The 20703-nt window shown below is 41.8% G+C and overlaps 1 protein-coding gene across 6 annotated transcripts; it reads right to left on the bottom strand.

Annotated features, from left to right (window-relative positions):
* Positions 1 to 3562: 3562 nt before the first annotated feature.
* Positions 3563 to 18407, bottom strand: Nabp1 (nucleic acid binding protein 1). Of its 6 annotated transcripts, none has more exons than XM_035440948.1 (8): positions 18152 to 18407; positions 17483 to 17621; positions 16897 to 17031; positions 14925 to 14996; positions 14146 to 14221; positions 13513 to 13561; positions 10924 to 12594; positions 3563 to 10146 (listed from the first exon to the last, which is right to left on the bottom strand). In XM_035440948.1, exons 4-7 carry the CDS (start codon positions 14984 to 14986, stop codon positions 12425 to 12427), a joined length of 357 nt encoding a protein of 118 aa, XP_035296839.1. In that variant the 5' UTR covers positions 14987 to 14996; positions 16897 to 17031; positions 17483 to 17621; positions 18152 to 18407; the 3' UTR covers positions 3563 to 10146; positions 10924 to 12424. The 6 variants fall into 6 exon arrangements, with proteins under 6 accessions (XP_035296839.1, XP_035296840.1, XP_027252665.1 ...); XM_035440949.1 differs by having other exon boundaries at positions 16897 to 16961; XM_027396864.2 differs by lacking the exon at positions 16897 to 17031 and having other exon boundaries at positions 10924 to 11049; positions 12124 to 12594; positions 17852 to 18406.
* Positions 18408 to 20703: the final 2296 nt, after the last annotated feature.

The raw sequence follows: 20703 nt of genomic DNA, 5'->3' as shown, positions 1-20703 counted from the left end.
CCCAGCCTGTGCCACCTCAATTAACTTCTCTGCCAATCAACAGACCACAAGACACTGCCCCAGGGGACCGAGACTCAATCCCAGGGCCAAGAGCTCCTCGGGGCTGGGGAGATGGCTCAGGTTAGGGGTACTTGGTGCTCTTCAAGAGGACACAAGTTCTATTCCCAGCATCCACATCAGTCCCCTCACAACTGTGATTCCAGCGCCAGGGGTCTGACACGTGACATTCACATACAGATGTGCCCATATGAATGAATTTTTTTTGTTTTGTTTTGTTTGTTTTGTTTTTTGTTTTTTGAGACAGGGTTTCTCTGTACAGCTTTGGAATCTATCCTGGTACTCGCTCTGGAGACCAGGCTAGCCTCGAACTCACAGAGATCCGCCTGCCTCTGCCTCCCGAGTGAATTTTTTTTTTAATTTTAATGTGCAAAAAGGGAAGGGGATCCTGATGGGGGGGTGGCTTCCCTGGACTAGCTCCTCCCTCAGCTGTTCCGCTTCCTTCTGAGAGGAAGCCCGTCCCTTGCACTTCTATTCTGCTATTCTCTGCTTGCCCATTCATTGTTTATTGGTGCCCCAATTAGTAAAGCTTGATTGTGAACTTTCCAAGTTCAAAACACTGTGATGTTATCACCAGGCAAGCACCCTAGTACAGACAGAAGGCCTGAGGGATCTACTTTCTCACCTTTCTTAGCACATTAGAGAACCTGGAGGGGGTCCCCCCACCTTGGTGGTTGCTGCAGAGTTTGAAATGTACACTTACAACCATCTCCAACTCCAAAACTACCTGGACCACTTCTGCTCCTCCTCTCGTCTTCCTTTTACATTCCCGCTGAAAGACAAACAGCACGAGGCTTTATTGCAGTTGTTTAACGAGCTAACCCTATGTTAGCTCGGGTCTTTCATCCATCCACCATGGCAGATGGCTGGGAAGGACACCGAGAATCCACAACAGAGAGATCAGATCTTATAGGGCAGTGAAACGGGAGTGTCTAGGGGTATGTACAGGCTCACGATTGGTGTGCCTCCAGGCTTGGAGGGTTTGCCCTGTGTTGATTGCTCAACTGGTTGTTATGGCCCATAGGCCCTCCCAGGGTGATTGCTATGTTCTGCACGTCATTGCTGTGCACTTGTCCGTAAAACACACCCAGAGCCATAAAGCATAGTACCACCAGCTAACTTCTGATTGGTTCCTTGCCATGAGGCAGGCATCTGACCTCCTAGTGACCAAGGCAAGGTCAGGCAAGCACTTGTTAGGCTGTCATGGCTGCCAAAACGGGGAGCTGGTCCCTTCACCGCCATGCACATTACACTTCCTGAAAGGAGTCTGCTGTTTGGGGTATATTGTCCTCCCCACCTTTCCCCATATGCTTTTCTGTTCTCAATGTTTCTACCGAGATATCCTCAGCACAGATCCTTTCTTCAGTAACATCCAGTCTAAGAAAAGGTCTGCCTATTCAAGAGGTGGGGGTAAACACGATCAAAACACATTGCAAGAAATTCTCCAAGAACTAATAATAGAGGCTGACTGAAATCATTCATGTTTTGTTTTTGTTTCTGATTTTTAAAGTATTTGTTTCTCCTCTTACATCATCCATAGTCTAGTATGGTGCCCACTTCAGTCCCTGGAGTCCTTGGTTGATTTGTCATGTTTGTTTAAAGTACGGGCCAGATAAAGCCAACATGTCTGCTTAACGTTTTAGCACACCTTGTGTTTTCATAACCAGGCGCAATGCATGGATAAAAGGAACAGCTGTGAATAATCACTTGGTAATATAGGAATAAGGTGTTGGCAAAGTTTGGGAGAAGTGTTATAGCCTGTCTCTTCAGTGAGCCTTTATCTTAACCAGAACTCCACATGTATTCCTCAATTCTCCTGACCCCATTTAAGGTGGTACAGGATTGCTAGATTAGCCTGAAATTGGGTATTTCCATTCCTTGAATTAAGTTGGACACTGATTAAATTGTTTCTTCTAAAAGAACACCATGTTAACAGCAGCATACTCAGAATGGTCTGGAGAGGACACTCAGACGGGCTTAGGTGATTGCCAGTGTTGGGCTCCCTTGTTTTTGTTTTTTGTTTTGTTTTAATCTCAGATTTCTTCAGTCTGAACCTCCAGCTCCGCATCAATCATGGAGCAGTTTCCCCCAGTTCCAATGGAGTTGTCTGTTCCTGGCATTCCACGCTGGTATGATTCTCTGTATTTGCCTCTCACAGCCATGCTGACGGTCCTCTGAGCTTATTGGTCCTACTGTTCTAGGAAGAATTGCTTTTCTGTTTACTCAGCTTTGGATTCACTGTTGGGGTGCAGTGGCAACTCCTACACTTCTCAACTCTACGTACGTCGTTATTACACTTTATTGTATAGGGAATAATAGCAAGAAAAAAGTTGGCACATGATCAATGCAGACACAAGTTTCCCTCCATGGTTGGTTGATTCACAGTTGCAGAAGCCACAGATAGGAAAGCTGTACCTGTGGAAGGCCAGCCCTACTGTGTACTGAACTGCCAATTTGGTACACTTAGGAAGTTCTTCGTCGGCTTTTCTAAAGTGGATTTAGGAGACATGGATAATCATTTCTTAGATTAGCTCATTAGAGATAACAAACTAGTGAAGTTTTGATATTCTCAGTCCTCTGGAGTGGCATGTTTCTTGCAGGGTTTGTGCTCACAGAAGGCAGTATAAACCACCTTTGTCTTTTCTCAAAACAATGAGTGCCTTAGCACCCTACAAAATACATGTGTGATTTCTTAAATTCAGATATTTTTAACATGCGTTTCAGTTTATTGCAATTATCTTGATGCACATTTTCCGTCTTTGCAAATTTCCCTCCGGGTCCTTTTGAAATGAGCCACGATGAGTCCAACACGATGTTTCCAGCTAGTCTCTATGTTTCTTTTTCCTTTCTTTTTTTTTCTTTTCTTATTTATTGGTTTTTTTTTCGAGACAGGGTTTCTCTGTGGCTTTGGAGGCTATCCTGGAACTAGCTCTTGTAGACCAAGCTGGTCTCGAACTCAAAGAGATCCACCTGCCTCTGCCTCCCAAGTGCTGGGATTAAAGGTATGCGCCACCACCATCCATCTTGTCTCTACATTTCTTGAATGACTCCAAATAGCCCTGATCCTTAATAGGAAAGGACATTTAGAAACTACAGTCTTGGTTCTAGGGGCTCCTCTCCTCATTACTCTTCACACACAAGGGCTAGAAAATGTGATTTTTCGAAGAAAATGCATCATGATGTCATAATGGTACTTTCCAAGAAAATTGTACACCTGATTACAACTTACGGACTACTTAGCATTTTTTGGATAGGCTGTTTTCTTGATTCCTGATATTAATAAAAACTCTATTTTATCTTACCAAAAACACACACACACACACACACACACACACACACACACACATATATATATATATATATGTGTGTGTGTGTGTGTGTTTCTGAATACTATTACCAATATGAATGATGCTTCTTTATTTCTATCTTGAGGCATTCCCATTAAGAACACATAGACAATTGTTTATTTTTATAATACTTGAAATAATTTGTTTTAAAGAGCTAATATAGTTAGCTTCATTTATTTTACACTTGCAATGGTTCTATAATTTTTGTCTTCATTTTGGATGTGTGCAAACAAGACATTAACATAGTCCCAACCCCAAAGCTTTGTAGAGAACAGCCCAGCATTGTCTTTCCGTGTAAGAAATCATTGCTAGTTTCCTGTTAATTCATGTTTTGTTTTGTGGTGCTGAGATTGAACCCAGGGCCTCATTCATTCTAGGCAAGCACTCAGCCAATTCTATTTTTCAAATAAAGAGAAAATGGATACATAGCAGCATTCTATTTTTAAAGGTAGCACACTGCATGCACTATTCTGTACTGCTTCTTACCTACCAATACATCCTGCAAATCACTCCATGAAAAACCACCCACATGTAGCAACAAGTCCACTGAGTGGGTGCTCTGCACTTTATACGCCGTTCCTGAATAGCAGCTATTTCCAGTCTCCAGTTAATATAGGTGAGCATGCCTTGTCAGGTTTTGCCATTGTTTCTTATTCTCTGTTAGCTTTTGCTATGTATAACATACTACCTCAAAATGCAGTGACACACAGCAGCTGGAGAGAGCTTAGGATTCTCCAGGCCAGCTATTCTGGCTGGATCAGCCTCGTACTTCTATTGTTCTCACTCATGGGACTCAAAGTGGTTGACAACTCAGTTCGATCAGGATAAGCTGTGGATTCATTATGTCTGAGAGTTGGCAGGCTGTCGATGAGGTTTCTCTAGTGATCTCTTATCCCTGCTACACCTAGTACTCATGTTTGAAACCTCAAGGCTCCAAGATATCAAGCAAGTACAGTGTACAACAACTTTTTAGTCTTTGGTGGGCATTATCATTTTGATCAAATCAGGTCACCTTAAGCAGAAGTCAGTCCAGAAGATGAAGACAGGAGAGGTTTCCTGTCAGCTATTTGAAACCCATGTGCTACCGAGAGCCCTGCCCCAAAGCAGGCAATACTGCTGACATATTGCAAATTCAAGAGTAAACTATGGATGAAAAGGCTTGCTTCTTCAGTCACCAAGAAAGTATGTTGTCAAACTTTCATGGCTTCTTCTAAATGTGAAGAATACATCAGCATTAAGACGTAATTCTCGTGTGAAGTTGGAAACTATGGTGGTTTAAATAAAAATGTCCCCCATAGACCCACAGTGAGTAGCACTCTTAGTTGTGGCCTCGTTAAGAGTAGCTGAGGCTTTGTTGAAAGAGGTCACTAGGGGGCGGGCTTTGAAGTCCCAGAAGCTCAAGCTGGCCAGTGTCACTGTCACTTCCTGCACATCCAAATGTAGAACTCTAAGCTACCTCTCTCTACAGCACCATGCTGCCACGCTTCCCGCTGTGTTAATGGACTAAACCCCTGAACTGTAAGCTAGTCCCAGTCAAATGTTTTCCTTTATCGTGGTCATGGAGTCTTCCCCACAGCAACAGAATCCTAACTAAGAGAGAAACCTTTGTACATGCTTTAAAGCAGAACTGGAAAGGCTCCCAGTTTCCTACTTCTGTAAGCTTTTTCTATGTTAGGAAGATTAGTGCCTTTTTCATATGAATTCAACCAGTTTCATGGTTTATCATTTGGTTTCCATTTGTATTCTATAAATGTAGTCAAAGGTATCGGTCTTTCCTTTAATACATATGTACTTCGAGCCATTTTCTCCTCCACTCTCAAACACTGGGGGAGTTCAAGGCTTTAAAATTTTTGAGGGTTCGTGGGAATGGTGCTGTACTAATACTCAAAGTCCGAATTTTCCTTTCTGGGGTAATGTGCCACTTGGCTGTCGATCTGACTAGTCAGGTCTGGATTCAGTTAACATATTAAGCATGACTAATCCCAGATAAAATCTTGTAGCCTGTGTTTCTGCTCTGCATCATGTCCTCTACCTATAGATGTAACTAACAACAGTCCTGTCCCCTCGGACGCCCTATCCAGTGTGCCAGCCAGAGCCTCAATGCATCAATATCACTCATCAATAACAGGGTTTGTGTGGGGAATTTTGTCACTTCCTCCTTGTACGATCTCAGGCGAATTATTCAGTCCTCCTAATGAAGATAACACCTCCAACACAAGGTCATTTTATAAAGTAGCATAACGTGGGGAACTTGCCAGCATAAGACTTGGCATATCATCAATAAATTAGTCTATGGAAGGGAAGAATCCTTAATTCCCCACATAAGACTGTATGCAAATGGAAAAATGTGATTAATGCAGAAACAGTTCTACTGGAAGTGAATCTGTGCTGTTTGCTGCGCACACACACACACAGAGGGTAAACTTTGCTAATCAAGACATGTGGGTATTCTAGATATGCCAACTGAATACAACCTGCCAGTGAATACTATGAAAACTCAAAAGAGGTCATGTGGGAATCAAGCTGAGCACCTGTCCTTAAAACACTGAAGTTTCTAGGCAATGCTCTGCTCTCATCACTCCATCCCAGACAGACATGTCCTGTCCTACCACAGGGTCCTAGCTGAGAGCTCCAGAGGTGAGAAGAGTGGTGTGCCCTCTAAAACAACCTCTCCATCACTCCTAAGCAGCTCCTCTAGCTTAGTCTCCAGCTTAGCACTGTGTGCCCCAAGGGCTTGGGCTGCCAGTTAGGAATCTAAAACTATGAATCCCTTTGAACTGAAAATATTTTAACACCGATTGATAGTAGAGAACATTGGTTTCACGTGTTGAGAAGCACAACAGAAATTTCTAGAGAGGTGACAAAATGTTCTAAATTTTGATGGGGTTTCAGAGTGCAGTAAGGCACTTCTTAAAAAAAACATCAAGTTCACCCAAAATAGGTGCATTTCATTGTATATAAAAATTTTACACTGTAACTTGAAAATTCCAATGGATATCCATGTTGGAATACCAAGAAAAATATACTGTTTGAAATGGATTCAGATGGATTGACTGCAATGGATAGATGAAAAATTAGATGTTAATACAAAATTCAGGTGGTAAATACAGGTGTCTATAAAATTCAACATTTTATAAAATGTTGAAATGGCGATTCAGTGTCTTGGTTACCATAAACAAATTGCTCTCTATGTGCAAGTGCAGAGCAATCATAACATTTAGGTGGGAATGCCTTCTAGTGTGCCTGCTTTCTCCTGGGTCACTGACCTTATCCTCTAGCCCAAACATTTGCCCACCAATCCCTCTTCTACTACACTTTCCTAAGCAGGTCCCGGACCCTCTTGGGCAGAATGAAGCATGGTCAATTTGACCAGTTAGTCAGATCTTTGTAACGAAAACCAAACCCTGTGCAACATGAGTGCTTTTTCTCTACCAGGAAAATGTGCAAACTTGTAACTAAAAGCTTTTAATTGGTGCTGGGCAAGGTGGTTCACACCTTGAGAGGTGCAGGCAGGAAGATCAAGAGCTCTAGGACAGCCTGGGCTACATAGGAACTACCTCCAAAAACATTTAATTCATATAAATTTAATATTCAGTTGAATTTCTCCAAATTCTTTCCAAATGGTATGGAAAAATGATAGCATTTGTCTTACTTCTAGTAGCCATGAAGAGCTTAATTTTTGTTGAGTCTTGGATATGGAGATGTTTTGCACACTGTCTTGGATGCCTCAAATTGGGTTAGACAGACCCATTGTCCTTGGTTGGGTTCATGTGATATAGTTGGTAAATAGCAGATACAGGACTCAAATCAAGATCTCTTCAGCTCAAAACCATGCTTTCACTTTACATTCTGACATTTGAGTTTTGATATACAAAGTTCATATAACTGCAGAATAGCACTAGTCCCTTGGCATAAAATACCACTGGGCAATAGCTCCTAAGAGCAGCTTCATGCTTTGCTGCATTTTCACCAAAACCCATCTTTAGTGACATTTTCACTAACCCTGACAAATATGAGTCCAAGACTTGCCAGTACAGGCTGGAGAGAAGGCTCAGAGGTTAAGAGCACTTGCTGCTCTGGCAGAGGACCTGGATTCAGTTCCCAGCACCCAAAGGCAACTAGCAACCATCTTCAACTCCAGTTCCAGAGGATCTGATGCCTTTTACCCTCCACAGGTACCAGGCACATATATGGTGCACATATTCATGCAGGTAAACACAACTTTAAAAATCCTGAAAAGGTCTTGTTTCTTCTGTATCTTTTGGGGCAGTTCAGTATTTGATCTACTTAAATAAGGGAATTTTCCATTGCTTATTTACTATGATCACTTAATGTCACATATTTCCTGCATAAATCAGATATAATTGTTATCTTTGGGTATAATGGACCTTCCTCTACCTTAAGTTGAACCAGTTCATCCACAAAAACTACACAGTAATTACCAGTAGATGGCTCTAGTACTGACTTTTGTTCAAGTAGCCCAACTGGTCAGGTATCGTTAAGTCTTAGGGCTAAATATTTCAAACTCATTTGAGAATTGTACTAAAGATGGGATTGAGATCTGGAGATGGAGATGGTATGCCCTATGCATCCCAGGTAATGGAGGTCAATACCTCCAAGCCTACTTTTCAACTCATTTCCCCGTATCGAGTTGAATGACAGGCATATGAAATGCCCCATGCACATCCTGAGCTAAGCAAAGTTTTAACATAATGGTAAGGGTGGCAAAGCTGATTTTAAGTGGATCTATAGGTCAGTGAGCCCATCACAGTAGAACCCTGCTTTTAGGTTGGGCAGTTCTGGGCTGGCCCTGCACCACAGTAAGCCCTCCTCTCAGAAGAGTAGCTTTGATGAAATTTGAGTGATTCTATTGAACCTAATTTAAAATTTCCAGCATTCCTATGTAGATGGCCTAATTATCTCTATTCAGTAACACTTGCTTCAGCCAGTAATTCTGTGCTCTAGAGAAACATCCTTCTAAATAATTTTTTCCTATTCAATATAATTTCTGTTGTAGATTTACAGAAAAGGAACTGAGAACACGAAGCTCCAAAATCAAGCTGTCTCACTGTGAAAGGGGGATGGCAAGGATAGGAAGTGTTTGATGCAGGTTTTTCTGACCTGGTTCCTTCCAGAGGGGCAATCCAAACTTCTTTCCAAAAAGCTTCATGGATGTTATTTAAAGCTAGAGTTTTACCAAACATGTATTCAAGTTTACACCATAGGCAGTCTGTGAACAAGAAGCTAGCCTAGCTAGAAACCAGTTGGGAATTAATTTTAAATACAACGCTAAGCACAGACTTTTAAAAGCCTACCAATAGCCCTTCATGTGTCAGTTGTCTGCAGATCTGAGCTACTACAGATCAGCAATGAAATGTTGCCTGGCCCTCAATGCTCAGGGTACTGGTGGAAATGTTAAATATTATACTGAATACCTCACAAAGGGTAAAAAAAAAAAAATTCTTGGAAGCATTTTCAGGTCTAATGTTAGCATGGAAAAATGCTTATTAGTAACTTAACGGACTTGCTTTCGAGTCTGAAATATCAAATCATTGTTCATTCAGAAACCTGGACTAATTTGGCTATAGCCTTCAAATTCAAATCCTAACATTTCCCCAATAAAGCAAATTTTGAGGCATCTATATAGAACTTAAATATAGCTAGAAAGCTTCTTCCTTGGTGTGTAACTCATCAGTGATGGTGCTGTTTCAAAGGTCACAATTAGATGTCAGCAGAAGCAGGCCTGAAGTGGTAACCATTAAAACTGCTGTGTGAACTGTGAAGCTGTTTAATCACTCCCACTTAAAATCACCATCTAGAGCCTCAGCACATGAGGGTCTCACTAGCCATATCTCTGCCTTAACCTCCTACCATCCCTGTACTAAAAATTCACTGAACCATATGATCCTTATCTACTAGAATAATGGGACTTTCAGCAGTTGAGACAGGGAAGTAAAAATTAGGCTTTAACAATCAGTGAGGTAAGGGATCGCAGTGATGATAGAGCTTGGCATATGCTTGCTTGGGAAAGCATTCTGTGGCTTCCAGGGCTTCTCAGTCATCACTAGAACCTCAAGAGTCACACACAGCCTAAAATGGCTTCAAGCAAACAGCCATTATACTAATGATACCCAAGAAGGCAAGCATTTCAGCCACTGCCCTGACACATCAGCTCCCCCTGTAAATGGAAACTAGTAACTAGTGCTCCTTCAGACTACTGGACTAGATTCTGTATATAATCTGTTTACAAAACAAAGGGCTATAGTTAACCTTCAAACTACACTTTAAAACTAACACCAAGTTACTAAGACTACGGAGAAAAAGCAAAAAGGGAGTTGGTAGAGTACAGGACAACCTGGGTGTTTCAATGCTTCTGTGAAGGCATTTGGCCATCTGGACTTCACCTTTCACTTTCTATCCTGTGGCAACTCCCCATACATCCAGTCAGACAAAAGGGACAAGCTGGCCTGATCAAATGTTGTTGCTCCACTCCAGAACTGTCCCTAGAAACAATAATGGGGTCCCAATCCTAGAAATGCATTTCTACACTACATGTTTTGTTTTGTTTTGTTTCCCCACTGGGTCTTGTTGAAGTTTGTCAACGTTGACAGCTGAAGACACCAGAGAGGAGGAAGTTGACACTTTCTTCCATAACTTCTTCATGAGTGGTATCCAAGCAGACTGGGAAGGCAATTAGTCATTATTGTTTGGATGTCACTTTGCTTTGGTTCTGGAAGTTTTCCTTAAGAAAAAAGAAACTTGTTAATAAGGCAAACCACAGAACATGCTAAATTCCTGAGATAAATGTCAGTCATAAAATCTTAGGCCAAGTTCTACGCAATCTCAGTATCTTAAAGTACACTGATACTTCCACACTGAGCTCAGCAATTCTATGAACATTCTGACCATATCACAGGATTTGACTGATCATTCACCAGAAGTTATACTGTCATTCCTCCCTCAAAGTGCCAACTCCTCAAAGGAGTTCCGCTGCTCCTTTTCCTAATCATGATTTGTCTAGCATCACAGGTGAGAAGAAAGCCAAGTCAGAACTGAGGGCCAAGCGATCCACACCTTACCATACTTAAATCTGTCCAAGTTCAAATCCTAGAATTACCCACACCCTCCCACAAATAAAAGTACTGTTGTTCCTATTTCTTAAAATTTCAACATTAGTTTGTACTTTATTTTTATTTAAAACATCTATAATCACAAAACAAACTATTTTTTAACTCTTAGGTAACTTTTTTGAAGCATCAGTAAACAAAAAATCATAAATAATCACAAAACCAAAACAGATATAATTATTAATGTATGAACAAGTGACCAATTATCTACAATAATATCAAAGCCCTGCAACTATAAACCATAAGTAAATTCCCTGAAATTTCTCAAATGTTCTAATAATCTCCACATTAGCCTATTACAGTGCAAACTGAAAATCTGCTAAACGGAAATATAACAATAATATCTGGCACAGGTTATATGCAAATGCTACAGAATTTGAACAGAAACTTACTTATTGTACAATGTGAGGTGAGGAGAAATGGCAGGTACAAAGATAGGGAGCAGCCAGGCTGAAGCCGATGCAGCTTCAGGAAACTGAACTGGACTCTCCATGCTTGGAAAAGAGCAGAGTAGGTGGCTGTGCCGTAAGCAGAGCAAGACATTTACTCAAGAGGTAATATTTAAAGAGACTAACAGTGAAAATATCTACCAATTACCCACCCTATAGTGAAGTACCAGGACACACAAATCCCACCCTAACATTTCTAATAGAGATATATACTTGAGCCATTTATCTTTTGCTAGTAAGGCTATATGATTTGTGTTCAGAAACTAAAGCACTTAATCCCAGCACTGGGGAAGCAGAGTCAGGTGGATCTCTGTGGGTTAGAGGCCAGCCTAGTCTACAGAGCAAGTTTCAGGACAGGCTCCAAAGCTCAAAACACCAAAAAAGAAACTACATCACATACACTCCCCTAGAAGAAAAGCATGAACTATCCCTACTCCAGCATTTTTACTTCTACCTACAGGTTGTCACATGGCTCTTCAATCTGAATTGTATTTGCTACAATATTTATCTGCCACAAATTTTCTATTTTGTCTTTTAATAATCAGATCAGCCTGGTGTGGTAATGCACTTTAACCCCAACACCTGGGAGACAGAGGCAGGAAGATCTAGAGTTTAAAGGTCTACATGACAAGTTCCAACCCAGCCAGGGCTACAGAGAAAAACCCTGTCTCAAAAATACAACTAATGAGATCACTGTCCAGTGTGGTATTGTTAACTCCCTCCAATTACACCAGTATTTAACATGGTTGTTTAAAAAATAACACAAAGACTCTGTTGTAAATTTGTCTTCAGTGTAATCTTCAATGTTTTAACAATGTTAAGAGCATTATCTTAAAGTTTTCTTCTAAAAAACTACTTGTTATATTACACATTTGATTGCATAATTCTGGTAACAGTCTGGTTTTTCTGGTAATTAAACAAGACTGTAGGCTTCGAATCTGTCCTTGGACAATCTCCATGGCAGGCCTATCACTCTAGAAGCCAGTCATCCCTGTACCACATGCACTCAAAGCACTGTCACCACAAGCCATGCTTCTGCCTGGGGCCACTTCACTTCTGCTAGCCACATCCCAGTTTAAGACAAAAGAACATCTCCCATGAAATGTTAGGGCAACCATTACAAAATGTATGCAGAAGACTCACAGAGGCTATAAAGCTGGTGTCGTAAGTAGCTCACCCTTGAAACAGGGACAGGTTTTCAAGTGATACCCAGTAAGTTCTTGCTCTAAAAATAAATGTTCCCGCTTTCAGAGTTCCTATTCTTCAATAGGATGTAACTGAGCAGCTCAACATTGTGCAGTAAAAACCAACCATTCTTCTTAGCAAACCCAAAAAGTCAAAGGAAATCTGTAAAAACTTTTCACAGTTAACCATAAATAAAAGTGCACTAAGTATTCAAGTAGGACACGTAGTTTAAAAACTACATGAATCTCTTTGGCTTAGGTTATCTTTTAAAGGCTCTTCTCGGATCCCTGGCATTACTTATTGTGGTCATGACTGTTTGACTACTATGAGCTCCTGGAAGCTGTTGATTGATGGGTTCCCAGCCACTGTTTCTACCAGTATATGGAAGATGATATCCCCTTGACTCAGGTCCAGTCTGAACACCATTTGCTAAGAAGAACACAAAAAAATTTATCATTTTCAGAAGTGGTCTATATTATGCTACAGAAACACAATCATTTAAAGTTACTATACATACTGTAAATGCTTATGAATATCATGGAAAGCAAGCACCTTTATTCCATAACGAAAAAAGATACAGGCTCTGGGGCTCTGCAACGGCTTTAACAAATACATTACCTTGGAACTGAATGAATAGAAAGAGAATCTAACTTGAGCAATAAAATTGGGAATAGAATATAAAAAAATTGCCTATACTGAAAAAAAAAAAAAAAGAGGGGCAGAGATGTTTGAATACTGGTGTTTGACTCAAATACAATTAATGTTCCAATATAATCAAACTATTGGCAGACAGATTTTTCACAATGTGAGCTGGTTACAAATAGTCTTCAGCTACCCTAATCAACTCCAATCACCGAAAGATGCATCTCACAAGACATCCTCAGTTACTTAAAGACAGACCTTTAATAGGGCTCCAAGGGTTCCTGGTGAGGTCTGAGGAAGACAGCTGCTCTTTGTTAAAGTATTCATTGACTGCTACTATAGTACCATTTGTCTGGGCAGGTTCCAGTAGTCAAAACAGCCAGTAATTGTGCATATATTATAAATAACCACTATATCATATACATTTGTAAAAACAGACAAATAAAATATCTCATCAGAGGGTTACCAAAATTAGTCTTACTTATCAGTGCGTGGCATAATGGGCCCCAGGGTTAATACAAAATGTGCTCAATACATTGGCCTGGGCAAGTATCTTCTAACTCCTACAAAGTCATTTATTCGGGTATCCTTGTTTACTGGAGTTCCCGTTTGACACTAAATTATACCTAAAGAGATTATTTTCCTTTACATTTTTCTAATTCCCATAATGTTTAAATGTCATCACAAATATGGAAAAAGTCTTACCAACTGGCCCAAGTGTACCGATGCTCACTCTATCCTTCTCATTTTGTATCTGAAAGAAGTGTAAGTAAGACAGATGAAGACAGAAGTAACTAAATTTTAAGGCTTTAAAAATGATTTTCAACAATATTTAAAGATTTGTCTAAGTTCATTCAATGTTAAAGCATTCAAAATCTTTCCCAAGCCTCTTAATAGCTTTTATTATACCCAATACTTCCTGATACTATCTTTACTCTGCAAAATACTAAATAGCACATATTATCTATTGTCAAAAAGTATTTACAGACTCACAGAACCTACGTAATAAAGATTTTTTTTTTTTTCTCAGACAGGGCCTCATATACCCCAAGTTGGCCTCAAACTCACTATGTAGCCAAGGATGCCTTTGAACTTCTTTCCTCCTGCCTCCAACCTCCTGAGAAATAGGACTTGCACCACCAATGCCAGTCTTATGAAGTACTGAGGGGCTGATCCCAAAACTTCATGCATGCTAGGCAAGCAGCTGAGTTATGTCCCCAGTCCTCAAGATCATTTTCCTTACACTTTGGACATCAGAGGTTTAGCCTACTGACAGAGTTATAATAAAGAGTCAACTTAACCAATCATAAAAATATGCAATGTATTTGGATTAATTACCGATTTGTTCTGCTGCCCTTTATAATCTGGGTTTGGCTCACTGAAATTTGGCACTTCTGAATACACCATACAAAATCTAAAAGAAAAGGACAAGTTAAATGATTTCTGAAGTTTTTTGTAAAACATCCTTAGCTTATACAAGAATGAAAACCTTAGGTGTCAAAGAATTATCTTAACAATAGCATGCTAATTCATTTGTAAATAGTTATATCCCATATTAACACCCAACTATTTGATTCTCTCATCAAATCCCTTTTGATCAATCACTGTCTACAAAGACAATCAAAGGTATAAAGAATGAATTCTAGATGATTAAGATAGATAATTGGCTAGCAAGCTACTACTTCATCCCAGGGCTCCTTGCAGACAACACAACTTGGTACCCTGTTCACACATAAGCATTTTCTTAGCTCTTCAACTATAAACTAAATCCAGTTTAGGAAAATCTTAAATTAACCCTGACAAGGAATAGCCATGAGCAAATGAGTGACTTAGTGTGGTTGCCACCTAGCTGCCCTTCATTACTGCAGCATCTCTGTATATAGGACCATGTAGCCAGATCCTGTAACCCCGACCCAAACACTTTATAACACATGACTCTAAAGGGCCCCACTGAGGCTGCTCTCAAAGCAGCTCTGAGACTGACAGTGTTTAAACCAGTTACCTACCTACTGCATGAGACCAAGTTTCCAACAGCTAAGTAATCAGTTTACAGTTTATATAATTATTCTGCAGACATTATTTGAAACTTAATCATACAAATGTATTGTCATACTTACTCCCCAATTTTTTGAAGTTCACCACCTCTTCCAGTATAAAGTGTCAGGCATCCTTTCCACATTGATGCATACCTAGAAGGAAAATAAATCAGGTTTTAGAAGAATGTATCGTTCTGTTTAATTTTTCAGTGTATTTTTTACTAGGTAGAAGTGCAAATCAACCCATCTACCCACCAGGTCAAGTCAAATACAGTCCATGTAACTCTAATAAGAAATTACACAAAGAAAATTCTACTGCCACATTATGACATAATCTTCTAAATTATAGCCCTAGGAAAACATTTTTGAGCACTACTGAAGACTGACTCAGGCCTTCCTTGCACATACTGGGCAAGCAATCAGCCACTAGGCTACTGTATTCCTGGTTCTTGTTTTTAAAGCCTTATATTTAGGCATCTCCCTATGTTGTCCAGGCTGGTCTTGGACTTGCTCTGTAGCCAAGTAGCCCCCGACCTTGACATCTTCTTGTCTCAGACTCAAGAGGAACTGGTATGTCAGCCATGGGCCCCTATGCCTAGCATGAGAAAAACCAGGCATGGTGACACATTTTGAATCCCAGCACTGAAATGGCTGAAACAGGAAGAACTCAAATTTGAGGCTAACCTCAAGGAGACTGGAGGGGAGAGAAATGATATTTTGGTAAAGCATGCACTGCTGTTCCTAAATGTATCCGTAGTTGTTAACAAAGGAACTGCTTTTCTATCAGTGAAGATAGAAAAGTTAAAGTTAAAGTTAAAGTTCTCCAAATTATTTTTAGAGAAAATGTTACTTTCTCAATGAACTGTTGGACTACAATTTAAATAATTTCAAAACACAGCCACCTAGTTCCAACAGAAGAAACATCTGTAAAATTCTCTACATTTCAAATTAACAGAAAAGCACACTTAAGAATGACCTGCATGTAGCTTAATTAAGGAGGAGAGGAGAAAGGGAGGGGAAAGCAAGACCCACCTAAGTCAACACAAGAGTTTAAGTACATTCTGAGGAGCTTCTGATAACAGAAATTGAGTATTTGTATTGCCTTCCAGCCACAAAGTATAAGGATTCAACACACTAGTGTTTTCTTTCACACTCAAAATCTGGCAAAACTTTATCAGGGAGCAAAAAAGACCACTAACCTTCCTCTCTGGCCTTTCCAAACTTTGCAACTTTCAGTTTCAACATAATGGAACCAATTGTTTATTCTAAATGTGGATGACATCATTAAGTCTAAGGAAAATGTCAACTAAACAGCTTAGCAGAATCAGGCTGAAGTCTGGGTTTTTAATGTTTCTTTGTACAATCACCAAGGTAATTTCATGGATTACATATGGCTTATAACATATATTTTATTATTATAGTCCTCACCAAAGGACAAATTCTCTTTTGTAGAAAGTTAAAGACATAGAAGTTACCAAGACGGAATTTAGTGTCACAGTGACTCAGTATTTGAGAATAAGATGGCTAAGTCCTGATTCTCACTCACTTCCTGCTTTGATGATACTTTACCTCACTTCCTGAAAATGTCGTAAGACCCGAGCGATAGTATCAACGAGCTCCTGCCCAGAGGACTCAATACTACTTACTTCTCTGAGATTCTTAGCAAGCATCAATAACCAACTATTTTTCTGGTAGCTACCAATAAAATTATTAGTTTTCCTAATCACATAAGCATCCACATTTCTAAGATTCTTTCCTGGCCTTTTCTTAAGACTAACATTTGATAAAAATTTCAAAAGCTGATGAAAAACAGTGCTCCATCTCTATAGGCAACAGTCTGCCAATTAAATGTTCTAAATGTATCAGATGCCCTTCTGCCACTTTCTGTGTATTTGGGTGGGGGAGGCTGTGAAACACCGATCTTACAGAAGAAATCATTTTCAAGAATGATTGAGGATTCAAGATGCTGTCTTCATCTTTTCTGAGTACAAATATGACCACAGAAAATGTCAAATGCAAGCTGGGGCTGTAACTCAGAAGGCAGAATGCTTGCCTGGCACGCAGGAGGCCTCTGGCTCATTCCCAGGACAATTGGGTACATCCCTGTAATCCCACCACCTGGAAGTGGAGGCAGGAAGGTCAGAGGTTCAAACTCATTCTCCTGGGCATCTTAAAGTTCAAAAACAACCTGGAACACAGGAGACACTGTTTCCAAAATGAAGGTAAAAGAAAGAACGATAAATTCCCCAGCCTCTAGGGTTTATGTCCATACCACCTGAATGAAGGGTACAAATAAAGTGTTGGCAGGCTCTCAAGGCACTAAAAAGGGAAGGAAGTAGAAGACATTATATCAAATGCTTGGGCCCATTATAAAGGTAGTGTGGTTACCAGCCTACTAAAAAAGGCTCACTGACTCCCATACAATAGTTTTAATATTAACCTTTAAAATTTGAGGGGCAGAGTAAACTCCCTCCCTGAAACACTGCTAGCTGCAAAAGGTGAGCTGCTGCCCAATTCTGCCCACCCCAAACAGTTCACAGCTTCTTGAAGTAGCCCACGAAGAGTCAGGCAACTTCAGAACTCCGCAGGACCCCAGAAGTTGGCCAACCCCACACCTACCCCAATTTATGCACACTTACCCTCTGGTCAAACGAATAATATCGCCTGTCTGTATGAGCCCTCCGATCTCATCCCAAACAGAAATAGTGATGCTTCCCGTTCTATCAGCTACCTTGCAGGATCTCACTTCATGGCCATCTTTGGTTTTGGTCACGCGTCCTGTTAAGATTTAAAAATCAAAGGGGGTGGGTGGTGTTAGATAACAAATCCGTTCAGGGCAGCTGTCTCACCCTCCTAGGGCACGCTACATTACTGGCTTCTGTCCCGGGGTAGGAGCCCAGCCCAGCCCAGCCCTGCCCGGGCTAGGGCGGCTGGGAGCACGTGGGGGCGCGGGCGGGGAAGTGGTCCGAGCGCTGCAGTGTGTGGGGCGGGTTGCGGACCCCACTTACCTATCTCCAGGACAATAAAGACGACATTTAAGTTTTTCAGTCCGGCCTTAATGTCTTTTATAAAAAGAGGAGGGTCGTTGACCCCAAACATACTGAGGCAGGTGCGGCTACGCTGCTGAGACCCGCTGGGCAAAGCTTCCCACCCGCGGGGGCCTGGGGCAGAGCCGGGGGCAACCTGGGGCGGAGCTGGCGACCGGGGTCAGGAAGCGGTTATTCGGGACCGGGGAAACCAGCCCTGGAGGCACCAAGCCAAAAGAAAAAAACAATTTTTGGAGGGGGAGGGGAAAAAAAGACGCTCACAAGTTCCAAAATCAAAAAGACGACGCACTCCGCACACCGAGTGGGCGGCGAGCAAAGAAGCGTGCGGGCTGCCGCCCCGGCTAAGGGAAGAGGCAGCAGGGGACGGCCCTGCCCGAGTCTCGCTGTCCCTCACACAACACACGCACGCGCGCGTGCCCCCTCAATCCCAGGCTCCGGGAAGGGACCGTGACAGCAAAACGGCAACGCAGGAGACCAACCGCGCAGCCCACGTCCTCAGCACAGACAGCCGAATGCGCCCTCAGGCCGGCTTTTATTCAACCGCGTCCCGCCCCTTATGACGTCGCGCCACGCCTCTCTGGGAACTAACTCCCGGCGCAGCCGCTCTAAGTCCTCCCGATCCGCACAAGTCCCGCCCCCAGACCCTCCAATCCGCGCTTGGCCACACCCTCCTCCTCTCCGGCCCGCGTCGTCTTCCGGGTTTCTGTTCGCCGCTCGGGCTTCCTGGTGTTCCCCGGGCGCCTTCAGTCCTCCTGCCTTGCCCTTCAGCACCGTGATCACGTGGAACGCTGGTGGGCCGACCCGGTTGGTAGAGCAAGTGTGCAGTTGGGAAGCAGCAGTGCTCTCGGGAAAGGGATCGATCAGGGAGACACGGGCTGCCCGGGCCCGAGATTCCCACCCGAGGGAACTTCCTACTTTAGACGTGTTTAAAATCGGGATCCAGAAAAACGAGGTCTCCTCTTAAAGATCTTCGAGTAACTTGTAAACAAACCTCTTTTCGTGCTGAAAATAACCATACATAGTAAAGTTTCACAGCTGTTTCATTTTTCTTTAACCCTTTTAACTTGTACTTGACATTTTTGTTGTTGTTGTTGTTTTGTTTTTCAAGACAGGGTTTCTCTGTGTAGCTTTGGAAGGTGTAGACCAGGCTGGTCTTGAACTCACAGAGATCTGCCTGCCTCTGCCTCTGCCTTCTGAGTGTTGGGATTAAATGCGTCCACCACCAATGTGAGACAGTCATATAATGGCGACAGGAAACCTTAAAACATAACCTGAAAGGGAGGGGTGTGAGCTTTACAGACAAAGGAGCTGGAGCTGGCGGCTAATTGTGTTAACTTTAAAATCAATAGTTAAAGCTTCCATCGTAGTTTCTGACAGCCACTTCATTTGGACTCTCCTGAAAGGGTGTTTTTGGTTTCTTGTTGTTTTGGGTTTTTGTTTGTTTGTTTGTAATGCAAGCAAAACATTGTCATAAAAGCAATACAATACTTAAATTGGATCTTGTTTGAAAGGACTGATGATGAGCATTTCAAAAGTTTAAAGAGTAAACATCAACGCCTTTAATCCCAGCACTTGGGAGGCAGAGGCAGCCTGGTCTACAAGAGCTAGTTCCAGGAGAGCCTCCAAAGCCACAGAGAAACCCTGTCTCGAAAAACAAAAAACAAAACAAAACAAAAAAAAAAAAATAGACATCAAGCCATATTAAGAAAATAGAGCAGGGGGGAAGGTGAAGCATGACTTTAATCCCAGGGAAGACAAAGGCAATCGGATTTCTGTGAGTTCAAGGCCAGCCTGGTCTACAACAGGAGTTCCAGAACAGCCAGGGCTGTACAGAAACCCTGTCTCTCAAAACTAATAATAATAGAGCAAAGTGTGGCCGGGGAAGAGCTAGCCATTCCGTGAATTCTCAACCATTTGCCCGCCTGAAGAGAATAGGGGGACTGCTCAGAATTACATACAAGTTCATAAAGAGGACCTGAACACTTAATACATCAGGCCCTGCATGGATCCGGGCCAGATGGGGTCCCAGCGCTGAGAAGGGAAATGGATACAAGTTCCTATCCCAAAACCAGGAGCTACCTCCAGTTGATAACTGCTCACAAATGAAGTTTTCTACAACAGTCTCACTAGTGATACAAAGCACTCTTAAGGCCAGCACAAAACCAGTTCAGTGGCATTTTTGGAGGTTCTTTGTCAGGTCGGGACTTTTCTTGTTTTAACCTTACAGGTCATTTTTGGATATATTATGGTTTCTGGTTTTGTGGTTTTGTGGGTTCCTGTGTGCAAACATGTGTCTGTGAGGCCATGTGTGTTTCTTGTGCCTTTTCTTTGGCTCTTTTTCTTCCATTTGTTTGTTTGTTTTATCCTATTCTGATTTGTTTTTATTGTATCATTACTTTCTAGATGCCTGTTTGTTTTTCTAACTAGAGAAAGAAAACGTGGATTTGGATGGGAAGGAAGGTGGGGAGGATGTAGGAGGAGCTGGGGAAAGGAAACCATAATCAGAATATATTAAATGAAAAAAAGCTATATTCAATTATAGAACACCCCCCCCCCCAAGAAAGAAAGCAGGCCCTGTAAAAAGCAGAAGCCAGTGTAGGCAGCTGGCCCTGCCCGTCCCCTCCCTCCCTCCCTCCCCCAGGACACACTCAGCTGATCTCTCTCACTTCCTCTCCTAGCACAGAGTTCCCACCCTGAAAACTTTCTCACTAACCCAAAGGCAGCAAAGGCAGCATTGAGAAACTGCAATAAGGAACACGCAGTTCAATGGAAAGCCATAGGCTTCAGCTACTCCTAAGTCAGTCCCCAAAGAT

This window comes from Cricetulus griseus, chromosome 2 (assembly GCF_003668045.3).
Source record: "Cricetulus griseus strain 17A/GY chromosome 2, alternate assembly CriGri-PICRH-1.0, whole genome shotgun sequence".
NCBI classification, from domain to species: domain Eukaryota; kingdom Metazoa; phylum Chordata; class Mammalia; order Rodentia; family Cricetidae; genus Cricetulus; species Cricetulus griseus.
The sequence above is the reverse complement of the archived record's forward strand: the minus strand, read 5'-3'. Positions and strand labels throughout refer to the sequence as shown.